This window comes from Diadema antillarum, unplaced genomic scaffold, assembly GCF_040938485.1.
Source record: "Diadema antillarum isolate AM-2024a unplaced genomic scaffold, OU_Dant_1.0 scf00000008, whole genome shotgun sequence".
Classification (NCBI taxonomy): Eukaryota; Metazoa; Echinodermata; class Echinoidea; order Diadematoida; family Diadematidae; genus Diadema; species Diadema antillarum.
This window is the reverse complement of record NW_027270897.1, coordinates 1810810-1835705: the sequence shown is the minus strand read 5'-3', so window position 1 is coordinate 1835705 and position 24896 is coordinate 1810810. Positions and strand designations below refer to the sequence as shown.

The window sequence follows — 24896 nt, the reverse complement described above, 5'->3', positions numbered from 1 at the left end:
AAATTCACTCATGCTACAGGAGTAGTGAGTCAAAAATACTAAATTTAACATGTTTATAGTTACACCCATACAATATGCTTACCTTGAAATGAAAGATATAAAATGAGAGTGTGTACACATAAGCAACAAAAAGAAAATTGTTTTCGCAGTGTTTTCATTTTGTACAAAGTATAAATGTGACCCGCTACAACAAAATGATCCTAAAGTCGGGCGAGGTCGATTATTTGAAAATTGCATGACACAATTCCCTAATCTTTCTGCTTTAAATTGATATATAACACGTCTTATAAAAATAATCGGCTGCGGAGATATTGATGTTTAAAAGAGAGCATGTCAAGACGTCTGGGAAATCACTATTTCGAGAAAAGCGCCCTAAAAGTTCTCCTTGCGACGCAATCACAATCAAGAGACACGCAAGTCAGTATTCACCTCCGGACAATAGAAGTTAAGCCCTAGCAACCCCCGAAATGCTCATTCAAACACAGCGTCGGCGGTCTCCTCACCGACCAATCAGTGACCAGGATGTCAGGAGAAGCGGCAAGGCATAGCACAACCCGCCCGCACGCACCAGTCGACTGGGCAGTGTGCGAGCTTCACGCTTTGGTTAGCGGCAAGCAGCAAACTGACCAATGAGATCACTCTGGTCGTTGTTAGGGGCGGAGCCTATGTGTGGCGCTCAATCCAAATGTTCGAACCAGTTTCTGCTTCGTTGAAACGCCAAAAAAACATGGCCCAGAAAAACGTTATTTTTTGGTCTTTCCTTTCATCATTTTGCTTCAAAATTTCGACAGATGATAGAAGACATGTCAGACTCTAATAATATGTCAAATTCAGAAAATCGTAAGTTTTGACCAATTTTGATGCACTAACTTCAAACTCGATTTTCACGGCTTCGACCGTGCGCGACTTTAGTACCATTTTGTTGTAGCGGGTCACAAATGTACGTATGCAAAAATGTTCACTTTTACAGAACTAGTAGTTCATTCAGGTGGATCATGATACTAGTATAAGGCATTCAATTGAGCACTGCCAACTTAACAGAGAATGAGTCTACATATATATATATATATATATATATCATAAGTATGAACATTATACATTTGTAGCTACATGTATATGTATAGTGTAGGATGTAGGAAGTGCTTTGGAAGTACTGAACCTTGACCTAGTTTGCCATGAACGTAAAATACTTGATTTGCAGAACTGAGTGACACTGCAAGCAGAGTAAATAGGTTGCACTGCACTCAACGTACATGCACCTTCACCAATACACAATGTACTACAATGTAGTTATGAAACTCACAAACAAACGCACACACATCAGATCTGCACACATACACATACATTGTATGCACAATGACAATCATGAAAATACAGTGAGTGAAATTTATGAGCAAACTTTGGACACCACAAGAGAGACACAAGCACGCATCATTACAAAAGAAAAAAAAAAACAAGAAAAACACACATAGCAGGTCTGCCAACATACCCACATCCAAATCAGGGAGATTCCACACAGCAATCAGCGAGATGTATGTGTGTTACATGCATTTCAATGGGCAAAAATGATTCCCAAATCAGGGAGATTTTAATATTCTCTTATTCAAACATGAACAGATTTTGACATTTTCAGGGAGACTCCGGCAGAATCAGGGAGACTTGGCGGCTCCGACATGGTTTTCTTGAAAGTATAGAAATACCCTGAAAATCAATTTTGTGACATGGCAGAACACCTTTAGAGGAACCCCAAATATGCTCCTTATTGTTTGCCAATTTCCTCCATAATTTACAGAAATTAAATCTGTACCCTGCACTTACAGAGTTCACTCCCAAATGAGCTCTGTAACTGCTCTTTTCATGCGTACGTGTGTGTGTGTGTGTGTGCCTGTGCTTTCCTTGTGTGCTTCCACTCAATGCAGCTGTTGCAAAATTATCAAAGCTGTGCAATCGTGAAAGTTTCAAAGTTGCGTATCAAATGCGTTGGAGGATGCTAGGCAGCCCATAATGCATCACACTCCAGAATTCACTGTCAGCCAATCAGGCGAGTGTATGATAGGTAGCTACAGCTGGCCAAGCTGAAGCATACATACGTATTACTCCATGGACAGATGAACACGAAAACATGTAATCTGAAATTGGCACTTATGGAGACACATATCTTGTAGTGCCTGTCGACTAGTCTTAATTCAAGACGTAAACGCTTTTCACTGCAGAGCATATTCTTCTCATCATTATTTCTACTCAGAAAGGGCTTCACACTGATTTTTTCAGAAACCCTAATTAAAACAAAGCACGTCTGAGTCACAAATTCAATTTTCTGGGTATTGATACACTTAAAACAGAAGGCAGAAGAAATTGTAATGGGCTAATATGTTGTGTTCATGACATCACAAACTCTAGCTTCATTTGAGCTACATAGTAGGATTTAATATGTTTGAACATGATGTACTCACTGTGTTTGCAGCACTGAAATCTGACACATACACACAAATAGGGATGGCATGACAGAAAGCTCAATTCATTACACTTCATGGAGAGAATTGCCTCGGTGTAGCATTAAATGACTCAAAATAAGTCTTTGCAGGAATAGAGAATAAAAATTGCGAAGAGAATGAGAGAGAGAGAGAGAGAGAGAGAAAAAAAAAAATAGTGCTCTCAGAAAATATTAAGTTTTCCTGCCCAAGCAGAAAGTGTGTATTAAAAAAGTGACTTTGAAATTGATAGAAGTTCTATGCTGTCACATACAACTTATGCATGAAAGTAGCATTGCACGATAAAGTTTTCTTTTTGGGTAAAGAAAGAGAAATTCTTGCTCAATTCATTTAGAGTCAGTATGTCATGAACACAACTTGATTGACGCCAATTTCTTTTCCCCATTGGTGCGATTTACATTAGGTACAGTACCTGGGCTACACACCAAAGTACCTTCACGTACAATATGTGCATGCATTCTCACAACAAAACACAACACAACACAACACAACAAAACAAAACAAAAACAGCAGAACTGATACAAACCAATGAACGGTACCGATAAAACAATGCACGAATCATGACGCTCTGGTTTGGGGTTCATCACGAGCATTCATTTCTGAGGGAAGCGTGAGAGGGGAGGCAAAATTTTTCACATGCAATGTCATTAACATAATATGAAGATGTTAGATACACAAAAACAATGTACATGTAAATGATACATAACATAGATGCTTGACAACATTACACAGGCAACTCCCAATACAACAAAGTCAGGACCAACAGTTTTACTTGACTATACACAAATTTCGATACAGTCGAACAGGTAAGATATATCCAGGTGCAAAGATGCAGATAATCATTTAGGACCTGAATTTTGACTTTGTAGCAACAAAATTTTGTCACAGCCTTGCTTGTTGTAATGGCAGTAGACTGTTCAGGGTACATTTACAACGTACATGACAATGTGCACACAAAAACTCTTTGAGTGATGGTTCTGAACATAGAGATTATTAATTAGTTCTCTCCCCTTGCTGTCAATTTGATGATGGCAACAGACATGCTCATACACACGTTCCTGATCAGCTGTCTTTCTTCTTGGTGTTGTTATGCACTGAAAGATTTTTTTTTTTTTTTGCATTTTGTCACCTGCAACCCAAACTGTATTTTAGCTGCACCCCCCCCCAAAAAAAAAAAAACAATAAAAAAACAAAAGAGTATGACATATGACAAAGCACATTAGTAACACCTTTTTAAAGCAAAAGCTCTCTGCTCCGCAACAGAACAGTACAGAGAATGGTCTGGTGGTTCAAGTTTTGCAAAATAATTTAGAAACTTGAGTCATCTTTCAACTGTGTATACCTGACATCTGACATGTTTTTCTCTCAAAGAGGCAACTAAAAATGATAAAAACATCATTTCAGGAACTGTCAACACATATCATGTTATTTATGAATTTCACATGTCCATCACAGAACATCCAATATTGGGCCCCTAGGACCAAAGGTGTTCCATTCGCCAATCATATGGATTAAGCTGGAATACCAACCTCTGCAGACCAAAAATAAATATTGACACACACCAAAATACATGGTATATATTTTGGCTATTTAAAAAACAAAACATAACAAAATAAAACAAAAAAAAAAAAACCCTAAAAATCATATCATGTCTAAATTTTTGTTTTCTTTTTAACAATGAGAAATGGTATAATGCAAAGCATGCCAAAACTAGAAATGTCGCTATGACGACTGGTATGCCTCCGCCATAATGCATGATTCTCCTAATAGGTCTATAGTACATGTGGACAATGTGTGATTACATTTTCACAAAATTGGCAAAATATTAAAATGACATATTTGTCACAAATGTATTGAATGTCTACCTTCCTTGACCTATGTTTAATTGGATGAATAGGAGAGCATGTATTTGGGGATTTAAGAACTTTAACTTGACTTTGACCATTTCATAAGTTTATGCACTGAGTAATTTTCAAGGTATGGAGAAAAAGCGCAATTTCTGTATTGAACAGTAAATTGTTATCATTTTCATCTGGCCTTTGATTTATAAGAGAAGCACTGTCAGGCAGAACATACATAAATTCAGCATGTACTAAGTTTCAAGATAACTTGAGCCACTTCCGAGATATGGAGAAAAAAGTAAGTTCAGCACTTTCACTTGATCTTTGACCTTTTGACCTTTGACCTTCTTGGCAAAAAAAAAAATCCCAGAGAATCTCTATTGGGTTAGACATGCATACATCAAGTTAAAAAAAAAAAAAATCCTGCTGGCATTGCATTTATAAATATAAGGAAAATAGTAAGATTTTGAAGTATTGCCCTTGACCTTTGACCCCATGAACCCTAAATTCCCTAGATAACCACTGCCAGTCAGTAGATGCATATACACTATGTTCCATGAAGATACCTTGAACAATTTCCAAGATACAGAGAAAAAAGTGAAATTTTAACATTTTACTTGACCTTTTGACCTTTGACCTTTTGGCCTCATGACCCCAAACTTTCACCAGAGAATCTTTAGTTGGGTAGTACATGTATACACTAAGTTTCAAGAAAATATCTTCAGGCATTGCATAGATATGGGGGAAATAGTAAAATTTTAAGCATTTGACCTTGACCTTTTGACCTTTGACCTTGAGCATGTGCACCCAAAAGTTGATAGGCACAACTTCACCCCCTAATACACATACATGCCAAGTTTCATTAGGATACCTCAAAAGGTTATGGTAGTTACCCTGTCCACAAAATTCATTACGGACGGACGGAAGGACGGACGGACGGAAGGACGGACGGACGGACGGACGGACGGAAGGACGGACAGACGGACGGACAACCCGAAAACATAATGTCTCCGGCACCACTTCGTGGCGGAGGCATAAAAACAACAACAACATAATCTTCTTTTTTTTAAACAAATCTAGAGCATATTTCCTTTCTTTTTGGCTAACAAGAAATTTATTCATAATGGTAAACGCATACAAGTTCGGCTGGTCTGAACAAAGGCAACCTGACCTGGGCAAACGTTTTGGATCACTTTACTTCTCAGATTGGTACAAAAATCAGTGATATTCACACACACTGTGGTTCCAGATCAGCTGGGGGGGGGGGGGGTCTTCTAACAAATTAAGTTTTAAACATAGTTTTATGGTTTGGTACTTTTAGTCTTTATCATCATTTTTACTATTCATTTTTAATTTTTCACAGGTAAGAGTAAACATTTTCGTTAATTTAAGCCTTTCATCATTCACATTATAAGAGCATGTTTGAGGTAGAATTTTCAAAAGCCTCATAATTGCTAGCTTTATAACTGATTCTCAAATTGGCAACACATTTTCAATTCAATATTTTTCTAAACTAAGACAGCGTGACATAGAGTGTAATTCAGAGGTGCCAATTTAAAGACAAGATTCCCCTGGGGACCTGATGGGTTCACATCTACTACAACACAAATATTTCATTGATAATTCACACAGGAGAGATGATTAAAAAAAATCTGTTTTTCCTACTTGGATCCACCATACATGTTTACAAGGTTTTCTAAATATATAAATGACAGCCTACTGCTAAATTTATCAAGGTCATGCAGGTTAGGGGGTCAAAACTCCACAAGTCTGTTATTTGCTTGCATCAAATAAAAGATTATGTAATCTCCTTCATGCCTCTGACGAGAAAACATTCGTGTGCTAGTAAAGTTTACATGCTTGTATTAACCAGCCAGTGTGCACAGCAACTCTTGCAGATAAACTTAAAAGTTTAAACCTGCCAACAGAGTGAAGATATTACACAAATAGTATTCTGCCAAAAGTGATTTTGAAGAGGTACAGTACTGTGCAAAATAAATAATAAAAGCATCCCATGAACAAAAACAGAGGATCTTCCAGCAAATGAATAATAACACAAAATAAATAATACAGAAAAGTGTGATAAGATTCTTCCACTTTTGGTTATAAAGCCTGACCAACCAAAGAATATTTCTAAATGCCACTTCAAAAATAATATAAGGACTTCTTTGAAAAAAACGAGAGAAAAAAGCTCTAAAACATAACTTTTTCCAGTATTCTTCATGTACATATTCTAAAGCTACAAAATGATGGTCACACTTAATATAAATTCTTCACAAATTTGTATGATAATACTAAAAGAAAACAGGTTTCTCCACAAAATATCAACTCAAAAAGGGCACTACTTTAACATGAAGGTAAAGAGCTCTTTGAGATTTCATTGACAAAGTGTATTGTTTCTCTTCTTTTCGCCATTTTTCTGAAGAAAATCAAAAGCACTTCATGAGCTAGCTAAAGCACAACTGTAGATTTGGCAAAAGTCATCTGTGGTGCCTTTTAATGGACCTGGATTTTCTAGTAAAATGGCTACTGCTTTGATTTTACTTCCCAAACTCCTTTTGACGTATTACAAATCATCTAAGTACGAGAACTCATGGTGCTATAAATATAATGTGTAGGTATCAAGGTTGTTTTCTTCTGAAGATTGTGTATTTGTAATAGGCATTTATGCCACTACACCATTTGTGAACATATGGAGCTACAAAAATTTAAAGTTGTATCGTTTGTTGAATGCTTCATCCATTGTATGCAAGAAAATGCTTACATGTTGCCAATCATAAATCAAAGATATCTATTTAAAATGGGATGTATCATGGGAATGAGAAGTGTACTGAATACACAAAACATATTTTTCATGTATACACAGATAAAGTTAAACCCAATGGACCAATTTTGACAAATGAAACACAAATGAACACAATGCAACTTTGCCATTTTCTATACATCTCTTCAGTCCTACCACAATACCATTATGCTGATGAAAAAAAAAAATGGGGAGCTCTGAATCAGCATGACTCTGGAAATGTGTGTACGTACAATGTATTTGGGTTGTTGGGGTAGTTGATTATCTGATATTTTCATAGAGCGATGGTGCAGGTACAACACAGAAGGAAAACAGCAAAAGCCAAGACTATGCTTTAGAAAAGATAAAAATAAAACGGTAAAATAAAAGGAATGATAGATAGTTGAGTGGTATTTCATCACCACCTAGTCTGACAACAGGACACCAAGCGGCAGATCCAAAAATACATTCTCGGCACAAATGCTATTAATGTGAGGTGAGCTAGGGTACTGACCTCCGTGGTCCATAACCGCCAATTGCAAGTCTAGCTGTGCGTTCCCTGCAGAGTCGTTTGCACACACACACACACGTGGTCACATTATTAAAATGGTTTGAAAAGTTTTCCCCCCGTCTTCTGACAATTCACGCCAGAATAATTGCACTTCCCAAAAACATCTGTAGAGCTGTCGCCTTGTCTGTCTGCTTGTTTGTGACTTCGGAATTTTTGTATAAATTCAGTGCAATGTGTCCTTCATGGCCAGTTGGGCCCCAAATTTGGCTTTGGTAGAATGTGTCGGGCAGATACCCGAGGAAGGCCTATTCAGAGTTGGGCAAGATGAAAGATACAAAGCTTTTCCTTAAAGCAACCAATTCCTACAGGGTTCCTGCTTCTTCTGCAGAAGGGTCCATGACTTCTCTCTGACTTGTAAACAGTGATATTTAACAAATTTCTGACTTTTGTTTAAAGCAATGTCACATAAATTTTGGAGTACATCATCAGAAAATTAATACTTTATTATCACAATGCAAACTAGTCAAAAAGCAATTTGCAAAATTGAACGTGAGAGTATAGTTTTTCAGTTTTTCAGGACTTGCTCCATGATGGTTTTGGTGACTTCAGATTTTTTCCACGACTTCTCCATGCCGGGGGGGGGGGAGGGGGAGGGGGGAGCTATCAAATTTCTCTGACTTTTCCAGGTCTTCCACGCCAATGGAAAGCATATTTCGAGAATATGCATGTTCTGTTTTCCATTCTTTTAATTTTCCCCAAAAGCTTTCTGCAAAAGGTACTTAAAAACTCAAGCCTCCTTGTTGGGTTTCACCCACTCCATTAATGACACAAGGTTTCCATTTCTAGTACTCCTGACCACTCTCAAACCAGACACTGCAAAACCCATGCATGATGGTGAAGTGTGATAAACTTCACTTTCATCTCTTGATATTGGTATATCAACTATAAAATGACATGTTAACTCCCATTGTCACAAAATTGATAACAATTTCATTCACGGTGCATTTGTAAACCATCCAAGCCTTGGAGAAGTTTAATAGGCAGATTGTGTGCCTTTCAGAAGATTAATGCTTCTTTTTTCCGGGGGGGGGGGGGGGATATTGCTGGCACACCATACTCCAAATTATCTGATGGGTATTTGCAACTGTAGGCCAATCAATTATTCAAGGGAATGAAAGACATCTGAGTAGCTATATACATATTTTGGTTACCAAGAGCTACAGTGCTGGGTCTCCAATGTATGAGCCTATTAAAGGCTAGTTACAAAACAGTCCTTTACAACTTGGGGGGAAAAAATATGGTCAAAAGTGTAATTTGTAGCAAAACAGGACCAACCCAACATGGCAGACAAGAAAAAAAAAGTGTCCTCATTTTCACTTTTGCATTTCAATCAAACAAGAACTAGATCTCATACCAAACTTGGTACAGTGGGTGTCATTGGGCCAAATGTGTATCTACAGTATACCTTCATCTTGTGATACAAAACATAGACATTTTTTTTTTTCTTCTTATATCTGGGATGGTGGGGGTCATGGTATGAATGTCACCCCTCCCCAAGATTTCAGCTACTAGATGATGTATAACTACTGTATAATGTATAAATATGCTGCTATGATGAATACATTCAAGTGATTTCCATTCAAGACATTGATATTTACTAGGATACATGAAGAAAGTAATATGGACATTTATGCCTAATTTTGTTGATTGCATATGTACACCTAACCTCTAACTTACCTCTGTTGTGATAAAGAAATACTGTAAAAGTGGATATTTTCGCGTGACTAATTTTTCGCGTTCGGCAGTGTTAGAACAGTTTCGCGCATTTTTAATTCTGCGGAATCAAGACACCAACTACTGGAACATAATACAATGTAATGGCAAGCAAAACTATTCACGTGTTTTTATTTTCGCGCTAGTTTCTGGTTGCGCGAAATGCGTGAAAATTTCAACACCGCGAAAATTTCCACTTTTACAGTAGATGAAATCATAAAAAGAGAAGTTCACTGCTTGTAAATAAAGAAAAACCTATTTACTTCATAAAAATTTCCTTTCTCTGAATTCAGATTAACTTGTCTTTTGATTTTGTTTGTTTGTGTATGTTCTTGCATCCATCTCATAATTCTGAACTATTTTGTCTGCCGCAAACCCAGTCATGAAAACTTATTCGAGAGAATCATACCAGCCATACAAACCTATTAGAGAGAATTATCATTACTCTGGAAAGTCCTAATAGCTTGTTGGAAACTCATCATACTTCTCAGCCACAGATACATGTACATGTAGTGCACACTAAGCAGCCATCATTCTGGTAACAATGCAATCATTTATAATCTGTACTGTCAAACAGTTAGGTCTATTTAGGAGGAGGAAAAATAGTTTCAACACTCAATTTAGCAGGAGATAAAAGCATGGGAAACTGTTGTAGTCCATCAGATTGTGGTTAAGCTTCATTTCACAACCGAACCTAACAAGTTTCTCTCCCCCCCCCCCCCCCCCCCCCCCCACACCGCCACCTCATTCAAGGCAGCTCGCAGGGTTGGCTTGGTTAGGACTATCCATATCATGATAATAACCATGACAACAAAAAAAGAAAAGAAATCAACTCAATCCATGAAGTCTAGCCAATGCAAAATACATAAATGTCTACTGAACTAAGAACTAACAAAAAAGAAAGGAAGAATAGAAAACTATCTATAGGTCAAATAAAGTGTGTGGAAAAAGCAGCATCAGTGTCACAACCTCAAACAAAGTGACCGTCTTCCACAATCTACTCATGGCACTCAATGTGGGTATAAAAAAGCTTACATTGGGTCAGAATGGCCTTACCTCATAATTCAAAGAATTTTAAAACCAGATGACACTATTATCATTCATCCCCCCCCCCCCCAAAAAAAAAAAATAATAAAAATATATATATAATGATAATATAAAGAAATCTGAAGGATTTTTTTTTTGCTGTTTTGTTTTTCCTATTCTGTGATTTTGATTTCAGCTCAGAGTTGGATGCTATCTACAGTCCCATGCCACCTTCAGATAAAATTTGGTGGTGAATTTGGAAAGTTTGGCACAATTTGGTACTGACTATGATTTGATATTAATTCTTCTTTTTTTTTTAACTACAACATAATTAGATACAGACTGTACACAACAGTGCAAAGGTGGAGAAGGAAAAGAAAATATAAATCTTGCAACACTCAATGGCAATTATTTTGGCTGCACTCACTTGCTACGATGTCCTCAACTCGTTTCTTATCCTGCTCGTAGTAGAGTGCGTTGAAAAGGAAGAACCCGCCCCCTAGCACCATCACGAAGCAGGTAGAGAACAAGGCGTAGACGAGGCTGGTGTACTTCGCCTCGTAGCTGGAGTGGTCTTCAAAACCATCCCTAATACGATCGGAAATCTGGAAAGTGGGGAGGGGGTGGGGGGGAAGGGGAGAAGAGGGAGAAGAGAGGGGAGGAGAGGGGGAAGGGGAGGGGAGGGTTACTGTAAAGGGTTACTGTTGTTTGACAGATAGAGCATCTTCTCTGATATTTCTCCCTCACAATATCTTGTTTGCCAGTCCATTGCATAGAAACTGAAACAAAGTGACAGAAGATCTACCATGGTATACTGACATTTTGACTGACAATACAGCTACATCACTCTGACTAAGTATGTAGCCAGGCTTTGCCAAGCACAAGGCAAGACGTAATGATGGTTCATCAGGGCTGAAATAAAATCTGCCTCTCAGTTCACTTCCTCTGTCTGTGAACAAGCTTATCAGCTTTATAATGGAGAGACTGCATAAAAGTAAACTACCTCCATGACTTCAGTTGTTACTTCTATTATTGAACAATATACAGGCATACTATATAATATCATTTAAGAAGATAAGATCCACTATCTGACATGCTATTTGCTCACATGAATATGGCGATACACAAAGATGTTGTGTTTTTTTTTTGTCAAACTTCAAGGATATGAGCATAGTTGTTCTGAGAAGAAAAGCATGAAAACTGTGACAGTAGAATAATGTAACATGAGAAATCACTAGGATTGCATTCATCTGTCTCGAAGAAAGGTAAAGTTGATATTTTCATTCTTAATTTGTTTTCACTACTTCCAGTCAACAAATACTGCCCCACTGACCTGCAAATTCATTCAGTAATATTTTGCTACTTTTGATGCGTCAGCCACATTTCTAATATTTCTAATATCTTTATCATTCTTAATTATACTTGGTCACGTTGGCGGTTTCTAAATTCTGTCCTTCATGTTCATTCCAACTGCTGTCATTTTTAACCCGTTGAGGACGAGTCCCGAGTATACCTGGGCAGGTGTTTATACGAGCGTAGGAAATGTGCGTTGTAGCAAAATCAGCCCGTCCTCAATGGATTAAGTCTAATTTGTCACTTTGGCATTTTTTCTTGTCCCCAAACCACCCTTGAATTCTTCTTGCTCTTGTCTTCTTCTTTTTTTTTTTCACTATGAACTTGACTTTCTTACCACTACAACTGACATTTTTATGAAATTGCTTGTTTATTCTCTTATCTATAAAAGATATAAACTTCAGAAAATTAAATCAAATATTTGAAATATTTAATCTCAAGTAACATTCCCCTTTTTGCATCAAGTTGAAAAGAGATCATAGAAAGATACTGAGAAACAGAGAAGGTAAACTATCCCTCAATGCAAGATATTCAATATATGATGACATAAATTGTACCCTGGGGTTCCAAATAATAATCAGCCATTTCGTTGAATTATTTATTTTTCTTTGTTGAGGTTGTACCCTGGGTTGCCAAAAAGTGGGAAATTATTTTGGTGCTGGAGCTAGCGCATCCTAGCCACTGCACTGCACTGAAGCACAAGCTATTGCTAGCACAGTGTACCATGCATGCACAGTATAACATGCAGTGGCATGGGAATGACTATGTACACACACACACAGTGCACGCATTTCTCTGCGGCTGTCCCCGAGTGGACGTGAGGTGGTGCTACACAATGTAGTACCCCGGGGTAACGCATGATGCATCATATTGCAAACACTGTAATTTGACTCACTGCTCCTACAAGCCACGGACTGAGGGCGTCTCCACAGAGATGAGAAATTAACATCTGGATGGCATTGCCTGTGGAGCGTCTCGTGGGTATCAGCACCGCCTTTGGGACGAAAAAAAAGGAGAAATAAGAATTGAATCTTTTCAGAGTCTTCAAAGTATTACCAACAGTCTACCTTCAATTTCCTCATTGTGTATATAAATGACCGTCACTGTTGAACATTCAGAAAAAAAAAGCATCACAAGAGTGGATGAATTACATATTACTTTGTACGATGAAACTTACCATGTTACTAAAATTGGCAAGAGCACAGTGATTGTACAAATCTTGTAATGTGCTTCTAAATAGGAAAATAATAGTAACACTAACTCATTAGTTCTGCTGTGGTAAACACATGTACCATATTGCACCATTTGAAGAGTTCATTCAATCTCACTCCCTGTACAAGTCCAAACATTTGGAAATCTTCTTCATGACAAACTAACATCTACTACAGTCACTATTCAGAATGTTGGTTTAATAAATGCAAAACTCTGATATCATGTATTGCAACAACAAAAAAGAAAAGAAAGAATAAAAGAAACCATGCACCAAGGTGGCAAAATCAAGAAATCCAGAAAAATCTAGAAGTTCTTTTAACCCGCTGAGGACGAGTCCGAGTATACTAGGGCAAGCGTCTATGGGAAATGCATGTTGTAGCAAAATCAAACAGTCCTCAACGGGTTAAGTGAACCATGTCAGTTGATCTCATGTTGTGCAATGCACAGAGAAACTAGTCGTATCATGTCAGATGTGCATGTATTACAATCTACAAATCAAGAGTGACATATCGCACCCTGAGTGATCTCTTCAAAGCATCGTGAGCTGACTCACACGTCAAAAGGTAGTAGACAGACTTTGGACAGGGCGGTTTCTAAAACTTTCATGCCACACTCCACGTGGTGTCTATGTCTCTGTTTGCAATGTAATAAAACCCTTTTGCCATGCACTGTACAACTATCAACATGTCAGACTATATCATCCACATGGGGAGCAGCGACAGTTCTTCTTCCCTTTCCCTTTCCTTACTTCCCTTTCATCTCCTTTTCTACATGTTCATTTTCTTCTTCTGCTTCTTCTTCTCTTATGTCTTTATCTTCTTCTTCAATATCTAAGATTACAACCATTATCAATTCATCACTTTATCAAAGATTGATGATAGAGAGGGGAAATTTTCACAGACACAGAAACTCACTGATAATTGCATAGAGTTACTCACCAGAAGAATATCTGGAACTAGCGCCCAGTTTAGGCAAATTAAGGTCTCTGCAATAAATACAAATGTCTGGAAAGGAAAGAGGAATAGAAACAAAGAAGAAAAATGTGTCAAACAAAATAACAAGAAACAAATCAAAACAAAATGTCCAAAGGATCTTCTCACACTGCACAGACATGTAGTTCATTGCATCCAGTAAAAACAACCCTCAGAATTTCTTTAAAATGCTCTTTTCAAAAGACAAAAAATGGAATTCTTTACATGTTTCAAACACAACATGTGAATGGAATCAACAGAAATTAACAAAATTCAAATACACACACACACACATACACAAAAATAAACATATCACTATATGCTCTTCTGTACAATATTCAAACAAGGAAAGGATGCTGATGAACACTAATCTCATAGTACCAGTATGAACACAATAAATCTAAACAATGGTAAACATAGTATGAAAATATAAAAATTGATTACCTATTATTAGCAATATTATAAAAGCGGATGGGGAGGTCAAAGACAGTTTTCAAGATTTTATTTTTGCATTTTACCACCGAGCCTATTATAAGTGCACTAATATCTGTCCACTCACTCTTCCACTTTACTCTACATGTATCTTAATAGTATCCAACTGAGTGCACAGAGATTGTTAAATTGTTGTTCAATTCGTGGCCCTGCAGCGATTTGCGAAATTCTCACAAAATTTATCCCATCTTGAAAATAACAACTTTCATCGTATGTTTAGCTCTTTTTCCCAATGACATCGAGCTCAAAACAAATTTAAACATATCAGTTCCAAGATTACAAGGGAATGAAACTTGCACAGACACAGAACAACGTTGCACCCCAGCCTTACCCATGTAATACCGACGGATATATCGGACAATTCTAGGGCGATGAAGAGGAATGGAGCACCGACAAACATTCCTATTGCACAGACAAAGGGGTCGGCCTGACGGGTCTTCCGGCGCAGCACTTGAGCCAGCGTCGTTCCTGTGGCAACGCCGATGAACCCCGCTGCCACGGTGATGACCCCAAAGATAATGCTAACACTGCAGAGTGAGAGATACATACAAACACAAACAAAAAGATATACACATAGACACACAAACAGACAGCGACAAACAGAAACATGACAAGAAGGTGAATATGTTTAGCTGTGTAAATGCTTTTCATTGTACAAGGTACATGGACTTTCAACTGAATATGTAAAGCTGCTGTGTTCAAGGGGGTATCTCACCGGGCCTGAAACGAGTTCGCGACTAGTTCACGACTCCAGATTTTGCTAGTTGCAGAGACGTCTCTGCGACGTCTCCAAGACGACTCCTGAAAATTACAGAGTCTCCGAGGAGTCGCAAGAACTTTAGAAACCACGTGACCCATCTGCGTGCTGACATCCTGCCTAGATCAAGTCAGGTGATCCTGCAAACGGCTCCATCACATTTGAAATTTGTTGACACCTGCCATCTCGTCTAAGAGACGTCTCCTTGGTGAGACAGCAAGACATTTTTATGTTGGAGATGTCTCCGCGACTGTTGCAACTGATAAGTTGGAGACGTCACGGAGACGTCTTCTTTGGTGAGATACAGCCTTTACGGCACGTTCGATACTGTAATATTACTACAGTGCCATATGATTGAGAAAGGATTCTTTTCTCCTCCCGTTTCTTTCCTACTTCTCCTCTAGTCTTTTTTCCCCTCTCATTCTAAACACATTCTTTCTTCCCTCTTAGACATCTCTTTTACTTCTTTTTTTTTCCATTTTCCAGCATCACATGGGCTGTGAGTTGTTTCTTTTTTTCTGCAGACAGTAAAGAAATATTTTTGTTTTTATTGAGATAGTGTAATTAGAGGTCCTACATTTTAAGCTTGTCCTTAACACTGAATGCCAATTCTGAGATTGCCACCAACTATGGCATCCCTTTGAAAAAGATGCCTCAGTCCCTGGACTCTTAGCAGGCAACAATATAATCTTTGTGAATGAAATGTAACTAGATTTACTTGAAAAATATCAATCAATTTCTCTATATGACAGGATCAGTAAAATTGAATAGCAGAGACATTATACTATGCTTGTGCAGACCCTGCAGACAAAGGAAGACATTGCCCTTACACCTTAATCAGTATTATAATCATTTCTGGCATTCTTGAACAAAACAAATTTGATATATTGCCAAATGACGTGACATCACTTGAACAAATTGGTTATAAGGAGGTTCCAACAGGACTTCTGCATTAATTACTAACCTCTATTTGAAATATTATACATCTGCCCTCTTTGTAGATCAGTTTCACTGAAATTCTGGTACTATTCTACTGATTTATTCAAACCACTGTCTGTTGTAGTAGATCTCTACTAAAGCATTGTCATTGCCAATAGAGTAAACAAAAACAGCTTGTAGTCTTTGAAGTCAGACTACAACTTGCCTAGATGGATTTTCCCCTTGCAGCCTGTAGGCATCCTCCACTGCTTCCACAGCCCACAGGGCGAGGGCGCCAGTCACCCAACACACTGTCGTCAGTCCAAAGGTGGAGGTTATGTAACTTTTGCTGTAGAACGAGAGAGATGCAGAATTCAGAATGATGGATACTTTTAATAACAATAAATAGAGTAACTATAAAAAGGGCACAATCTCCGACAAAAGTGAAATTTTCTCACCTAAATGACAACATATCGCATCCACAATTTCATTTTCTGTACTTCTTAAGATAACAGTTAAGAAACAAGGGTCTAAGAAACTGCATTTTTTGTTGTTTTCCCGACGTTCATGGATTTTGAAAACATATCCTCACATAAAATAGAACTTTCGCGAGCCGACGTGGGCCACCATTTTTTTCGGAAAGTGGATGTTACCACAAAAAAAATTCAGAAAAACGCGAGAAAGACATCAACAACACCGCCAGACTTGCGATCCCTGTTTGCAGCCAGTGCATGTGCGCCCGCTATTTTCACGTGCTTTCGCAATGGGAATTGGCGCTTATGCAATGTTCGCGAGACATGTGAAGGCGTTCAGCTGAAGATTGGGAGCACACGCGTATTGCACAGGGACTGTACATCATGCCGCATGCAGAGCTACTACGGCGCATATTGGCGAAAATTGTGCCGGGTTTTGCCCTGGTAAATCATGAAAACTGCGTTTGTCATTGGTCAAATTTTCTACGATAACAATAGCGTTTATGAATAATCTTGTCTATGATATAGGAAATGGTTGAAAATAATTTGCCTGATTTGTTTACAGTGTGGAAAAATCCTTAAACTGCCGCACACGGGGTATTTTACTCTAGTATATGTACTTTGTAAAAATAATGAACAAAAAAGTTGCAATTACAATGATAATGAAACTGACAATAATATATGATGGTAATAATGATGAAAATAATTAAAATAGCAACAGTCATTAAACAAAGTTTCATACTAATTGGTCATCAGCATTATTCACTGAAATTTTTGAGCTGTGCTACGCTGACATTTCTAACACCAACCAGTCAAACCTTGTCTAAAAGCAGCCACCCAAAAGGAGATGGAAAAAAAAAATGGCTGTTGTAGACAGGCGGCCACTATTAACAGAGTTGTTCACACGGCTTTTCACTTGGGGGGAATTGTGTTTAGTGGTCGCATATGACAGGTGGCCCCATAGACGATGGCTACAGACATGTTTGACTATATCGCTCTCAGCTGAAATGGAAGTTTATTTATGAATCTCAATGAAAATGGACTCAATCATGGTTGCATGAATCAATTTTGAAGTGAACTTAAATGGAAAAGAAAAAGTGCAGACAAATATTAAATGTACTTTGCCCTAAGAGGCAACAGACATTACCATTTGCTCAACCTACTTCACAATCACACTTGACAATAGCTCACAGTACATAAATGCATTTAACATGAAAGTAGATCTACAAAATAGGTTTTTGTTTTGTTTTTTTGTACTCATCATACCATAAGACACATGTAGACAGTAAATAAAATGATTAAGATTCAAAATCTGGCAAACAAAAACAAAGATAGCTGTGAGATGATGCCTCAAAAGAACAAAAGAACGTTCACCTAAACTACATGTATCCCCCCCCCCCCCACCCCAACATCCACAAAATATCAATAAAAAAGATTTGATTGACAAGCACAGTAGCGTCCTCTTGACATAATTAAATACTGACCTAGCTTTGTACCCAAATGAAGTCATGGCTATTTAGGGCCATACAATGATGGTATTTGCGTAGGTTAGCAGACAAGGTTGTAAATATAGCATTATCAGCAAACAGTCATTTCTGTGACACTAATACGTGCACATGGCTCATAAGAATGATTTGGATATCGTGCCACTTTGCCCTGGGCACGTGCCAGGTATTACTGAGTTCACAAAGAAAGTTTGAGAGCCTATGGGCTTTGATCCACCGACGGTATATCGCCTGCTGAAGCAGCTGAGGTCAGCAACTCATTTGCATAAAACAAAGAATTGTCATGGTAAGCCCAGATGGGATGGTGATATATGCCAAAAAGATATTTCCTGTTGCAGTCCTTTAAACATTAGCAAGAGTGAAAGAAAACTTATTTGCATAGTGCTGACTTACGGTACATGTGTGTGCACTGATTGGCTGAAAGTTTGAATAGCTCCTCTTGATACCCTATGCTTTGACTATAATGAGAAAAAGTTGTGTAATCTAGAAAAGTAGAGAAAAGGATAACTTGCTCAGCCAAAAGATTTCTTCTAACCCCTTTCATCTTGAGATCCACTGTAGCTTGCATGTTGATGACAAGTCAGGTCAGTACACTTTATTTTATTTTAGATTTCATTATATTTCCTTTGATGGACATTCGGGAAATATCACAAATATTGTATTTTACACTAGAGAACCATGGGACTTCTATGTGAAGATTCTCACTCTGTTATGTGGCTGTGAACTTTTCAATGCAGCTGTAAGGTGAACAAACTTGTAATGAACCTAGCAAAAATAGGACTGCAATCATAAACATGATCTGTGCGCATTGTTATCTACTCCTGTGCTGAAAGATGCTGATTGGTGGAAAGCAATCAAGTAGTTTTCAGAGACAGAGACAGTGTTAGCTTTTTCACAACCTCCCGCTTGTTTGTTTTGAAAGATGGTGGGTGCATCATCCCGGTCTACAAGTAAAGTTAGAATTCCTCTGCGACCCTCGGATTGTTATCGTACGCCCTTGCCCTCTTTAAACTGGAAGGAACTGTGCGATGATGAGCTCATCACAATACACGCAAACTGTTCTTTACAAATTCCCACTTCCTGGTACAGATGTCTGGTTCTATTTCAGTTGCTATCATGAGCTCAAATGAGCACTGCTGCAATCGGCTTGCACTTTGACCCGTATGTCCGCAATTACAGATGGTGTTTAATGGTGCATCTCACATAGTAAAGCCCTCCTTCTACTTAATACTACATATTGAAGAAATCACAACAGCAGATGTTCTTTTATCAACCCTTTAGAGCACTGGGACTATCAACGGATGCTTGTGCATATGTGCATGTTGTGTGTCTTTGTGCAGGTTCATGAACATGAGTGTCAAAATTATTCTTTGAATGAGTATTCCTTTTTTTCTTTCCGTTTTGATTTTGCTCAGTGTTTCATGAACATGTAACATACTTGATCAAATGACATAGGGATTACAATATAAATGTATGTAATCATTTAGAACTGTTACTTGTAAAAGCTTCTGAGCCCTTCTGATACCTACTAACATGTACAGATTAGGTTTGACTTTGATGAATATCTACTCCTATCGACTCCTATCCCATATATCGTCTGAGTCAGATGACCCCCTTGTTTCCTGTCAATATGAATGTAAATGTATACATGCTTTGGTTTGATTATAATATGAGAATATCCCAGCCATTAAATGCTCAATTGATCTGTACTGTAAGACCAATGCAAACTTGTAATTTACACCTTCCTCTTGGGAGGAAGCAGGTGTTGACATTGCAGGACTCTGGTAGGTGCTAAGAGGGGGTTGGTCTTCCACCCGATACTCTGTAATCATTATTTTGTCAGAATACTGTACCATGAAATACTGAGGAGCACTTCACACCTGGCTTGGGGAGGAAGTTGTTCTCTGTTTTTCTAAGAAGCACTTAGAGCTTTGTAATTTCATCACAACACTGACAACAGTCAGAATGTCATAGCAATCATTTTCCTCCTGGAAGAAAGTAATTTTTGTGTAACTGTTGATACTGTTTAAGCTGTTATTTTCGTGTACAGATATTTTCGTGAATGAGGAGGTCACAGACATTTTTGAGAGATGTCGTTTTCACGAATTGACATGGAGGCCTACATATGCGCACTACTACCTTCGCGTATGGTGACATTTTCGCGTGTTGTTAAATTTGCAGTCCAACTGTGATTCGCGAAATTCGTGGAAATTAAACCCTCACAAAAATAACAGCTTCTAAATACAGTAATTGTCTCTACTGAGAAAGCCTTCACAATTATGAAGACTTCAATTGGTATTCTGCTAAATCTTGTTTTACTATAACTTCTTCTACAGAAAGAACTCAAAAGAAGCAATTAATTCCCTTACAGGGGAAAACTGACATCATTCTAGCTAATTGTGCAAAGTCTGTGAACAGAGAATGTACATGTTTGATGACTTCCATACACAATTCAACAAAGAACTTCAATGGGCATTCTGCTAAATCTTGATTTACTATAACTTCTTCTACAGAAGGAACTCAAAAGAGGCAACTAATTCCCTTCTGGGTAAACTGACATTATTTTGGTTCAGTGTATAAAGTCTGTGAACAGAGAACGTTCTGTACATGTTTGATGACTTCTATACACAACAACAAAGAACTGACAAAACAAAACAGCTTCAAAATAAGCCTCGAACTTCCCCCTAAGGTCATCAAAGTTCCTGCTTTAATCTTTCCCAACTCTATAAAGTTTCACGAGTCTAAAATCCTCTATGAATGAAACTGCCAGGAAGTACCATCTTCAAGGTGGACAGATAACATGCTACTACACTGTATACTAACACGGAGTTGTGCGTCACACTGGCATCCAGCCCAACTTGAGACCATTCCCTTGGACTCATGGTCACAACGTCACAGCCAAGTTAATCATGTGAGTACACATGTGATGTACCACAAGGCAAACTGAGGCAGCACTATCAAACTTGCCCGCACACACTACAGGTCTAGAAACAAAGTGAAGAGTACACTGTACTGTAGGCCCTACCATCTGCTCAATTTATTTCTACCTTTTTACACCATTTTACTAAAGTTTGTTGATTAGTATAGTATATGTGTAATATTCTTTATTTGTATATATGTAATATGGAATTAGATACACCGAAAGAAGGCTCATTTCAGTTTTTAGGACCACAGATTTTTTTTTTTTTCAATGGGAAAGTAAATGGAATTTTTGATTTTGTACGAAACGAAATCAGAAAAAAAAAATGCAGAACATCGAATGATTATCGGTACGCCCGGAGTGTGAAGTTTCTATAAACGTCCGACATATATATATATTTTAAAGAATTGATATAAATGTTATAATGATTGTTAGTGTTAAATATTATTGTTGATACTGGCACATTAATCTTATGGATGTTATTTGTGTTGTATGTTCAATGTGTACCTGCAATTATCTAAAGAGATAATTGACCTGGTTATGTATTTAAAACATTTTCTTGAATAAAGAAAGGATTAAATCAAAATGTGATTATACCACATAAAGTAAAAGGCAGAGTGGATATATCCATGTATTTGAAATCATACTGTACATTAAAGTTTGTGTGCTGACATAAGTACGACTGAACAAAAATGCCTTCAAGAACCCAATGGGCCCTGTACAAAGCCTATGGTAATCTGAGAATCTGGTACACAAGGGGTTAAAATGGACATTGGACTTTTCCCACAGGGATCACATGATGTGTTTTATAGTGCAGCAGCATGGTGCTATGTATGTCCAAGTATATGCCTCTGATGGCTGTCCCTATGGCCACATGCGGGTTCTTTCCAGATCACTTCTGGGGAGCATTTCATGAAACATTTTGTCGGATATTTTTTTTGACAAACTGTTATAAGCTACATAAATCCTTGCATCCGATTGGCTGGGAGCAAATTTGTCTGACAAATTTGTCTGACAAAATGCTTCATGAAATGCCCCCCAGATTCCATCAACACAATACAGGGATTTTCTTTCAGATTGAGCTGCCCACATGGCCAATGATACAGTACTGGCAACACAGGAGCTGGCTGCCCAAAATGGTAGTACCTGACACCTACATGAAGCTGTGTGGCACCACATGGCTGTTTCACACAACCTTGAAGAAGCATGCCGAGTAAATGTACAGTCAAACCTACTCTAGTGACCAGCTGTGTATCGCAACCACATGAAATTCCCACACAGACAAAGTGTGTAGTTAAGAACCTGTACAGAGCAACCACCTTTCCTGAAGGGCAATTTGATTACTTAACCCAAATGACTTTACATGGTGTATACATGTAACATGAAACATTGGAAATATCTTATCACAATAGTCACTGCATTCAAACTGTCTATAACAACTACACTTTACTTTGTGTTTCCCTTGAGTGGTGTAGTCAACAAACAGTTTGACAGACACAGTAAATACTGGACTACAGTGAGCAAGAACATTCCACATTGAAAATTATAAAACACATCACTGCCACCTCATGACTAATCATAAGATCAACATTTTTTTTTTTGGACATCAGAAACATACCAAAGACTGGACTCACTTTTTACAGAGTGCCTTGATGTCTGCAATATAGCTGGTATTTGTCATGGTGTGGTGTCCAGTCTCTGCTTGGCCTCTCTTGGGTTCCTTGATGAGGACCAGGATCAGGAACACACACACAAAGCCTAGGGGTGGGGTGAACTGTATGACACATGGAAAAAGAGACAAATAATACAGAAACAATTTAACGCTTGTCTCTCATGGATGTAGTTTAAAGGACAAGTTCACCTTCATATACATGTGGATTGAGTGAAGGCAACAATGTAAGTAGAACACATCAGTAAAAGTTTGGGGAAAATCCGACAATCCGTTCAAAAGTTATGAATTTTTAAAATATCTGTGCAATCACTGCTGGGGGAGAAGACTATACAGTGTATGATGTCACATGCGTACAATGATATAAGGACAATAAAAAGAGAATTTCACAAAACTTGATTTTTTTAATAAAGTGCACATTTCCTCGACTTGCTGACTTATGTTAGATGTAATTATTCCTCCTGACTGCTGAAGGAGAGAAGTCGAGTGTTCTTTTATTATTTGAGAAAAGAGAGAATATCTTGAATTTTCTTTATACTTTCTTTATATAGTTGTACTCATATGACATCACAAGCTATAGTAGTCTTCTCATCCAGCCATGACTGAGCAGAAACTTCAAAAATTCATAACTTTTGAACGGATTGTCCGATTTTCCTCAAACTCTCACTGATGTGTTCTACTAATATTGCTGCATTCACTCAACCCACATGTCTATGAAGGTGAACTTGTCCTTTATGTGATTTCATATCAACTGTTGCAAAGTATTAAATTACAATACAGAGATACAGATTTACTTCTTGGAGATGAATAGCTGTGGTTTTCCTTTACATGTTCATCTCAACTTGAAACCACTTGGTATATCAGCATCGAGAGACTGTATCTCTTCTAGAACAAGCCTTGATACATTCATCCTTTGAAATTTTTGGTTAACTCAAACGGAAGAGACATGAGCCAAGGCGGATCTCTACTCCACATTCTAATCAACTGGGAAAGAAAAATAATATCACAGATTGCAGTACAGAATGGTCCCAGTTTCACTTGCAGTCGAACATTAGACGATAAAACTACAGAATGGTGAAGTGTCACATATATTCTCATTACCTCGTGATATTGGTCACAGTCTATCTGAACTATTAAGTTAATAAGATGACGTGATATTGTATCACGAGTCTTCCACTGTCATGCATACAACTCTTTGCGAAACATGTGGGCAATGACAACATGTATATTTTATCAAGGTTTGAGAGCTGCATGGAGCCATAACACGTCTATCAAATACAAGTGTATCCCTCTAAACCCAAGTTTGATGCTGCCACTCAAAAATATTTAAAGTACATTGTAAATGCCAAATTGGATCTGCCTAACAGATACAAAGATAACTGATTCATGTGCCACTTCATATTGACCAGCTACTCTGTAAGGAAGATTAAATGTACACATGTACTTAAATGTCTAAAGTTGTCTTTATGATGGTAATTTCTTTTCACCATCCCTAGGTACCTATAAAAGATGAACGATACATACATTGTAATGGTAAAGACACAGGGGTATAGATGTGAATATCAATTGCAAATATGATTTACTTAATTCCTTCCAACAAACAATGGGAGCTGTGAGAAAACATGATTTCATAACCTCATTTAATTTGCATTTGATATGACTGATATCATTTCATCAAACTACAGATGTACAAAAGTTTGTAAAACAAATAAAAGTTAACTTTAAAAGTTCCTCAATCTTACATCTGATTTTGATACATTTCATTTGTTCGATTATGCTCTACACATTTTCCACTTTAACTTCAACCAAGCAGTGGATAAATTAGACTTATACTACAAATGTAGTTAGGCATTTAAGCAGATTTCATGGGAAACAAACAAGTATTTACAGAGTACAAATATGCCCAGTACCACATTGTCTTTCTTTATCATGGATCATAATATGATCACTCTCAAGGTTGGTAAATTTCAGTCAAAAAAAGAAAAAATATGGGAGAAGGGGGGCAGCTAAAATTCTTCTATTACAAAATATATTAAAGATTTGATTATCATCTTACTTATCTTTCTTCTTATACATATTGTTCCTTTTGCAAAATTGTTTTCCTCATTGTTGGTATTATCAAACTTTTTTGTAATCATTAGCAGCAGTAGTAGTTGTTGCATTGTATATTATTAAAACCAAGCATCATCAGCTGATTTATT

At 37.6% G+C, this 24896-nt stretch overlaps 1 protein-coding gene across 1 annotated transcript in view; it reads right to left on the bottom strand.

Annotated features, from left to right (window-relative positions):
- LOC139718825 (protein spinster homolog 1-like) overlaps positions 1-24896 on the bottom strand; it is a 42008-nt gene that overhangs the window by 4510 nt on the left and 12602 nt on the right. Inside the window, exons 5-10 of the mRNA XM_071630293.1 lie at positions 22661-22800; positions 16355-16477; positions 14785-14980; positions 13929-13994; positions 12674-12772; positions 10853-11030 (exon numbers count right to left, since the gene is read on the bottom strand). Of these exons, the coding sequence (XP_071486394.1) occupies positions 10853-11030; positions 12674-12772; positions 13929-13994; positions 14785-14980; positions 16355-16477; positions 22661-22800 (802 nt within the window). The remainder of the gene's footprint in view (positions 1-10852; positions 11031-12673; positions 12773-13928; positions 13995-14784; positions 14981-16354; positions 16478-22660; positions 22801-24896) is intronic.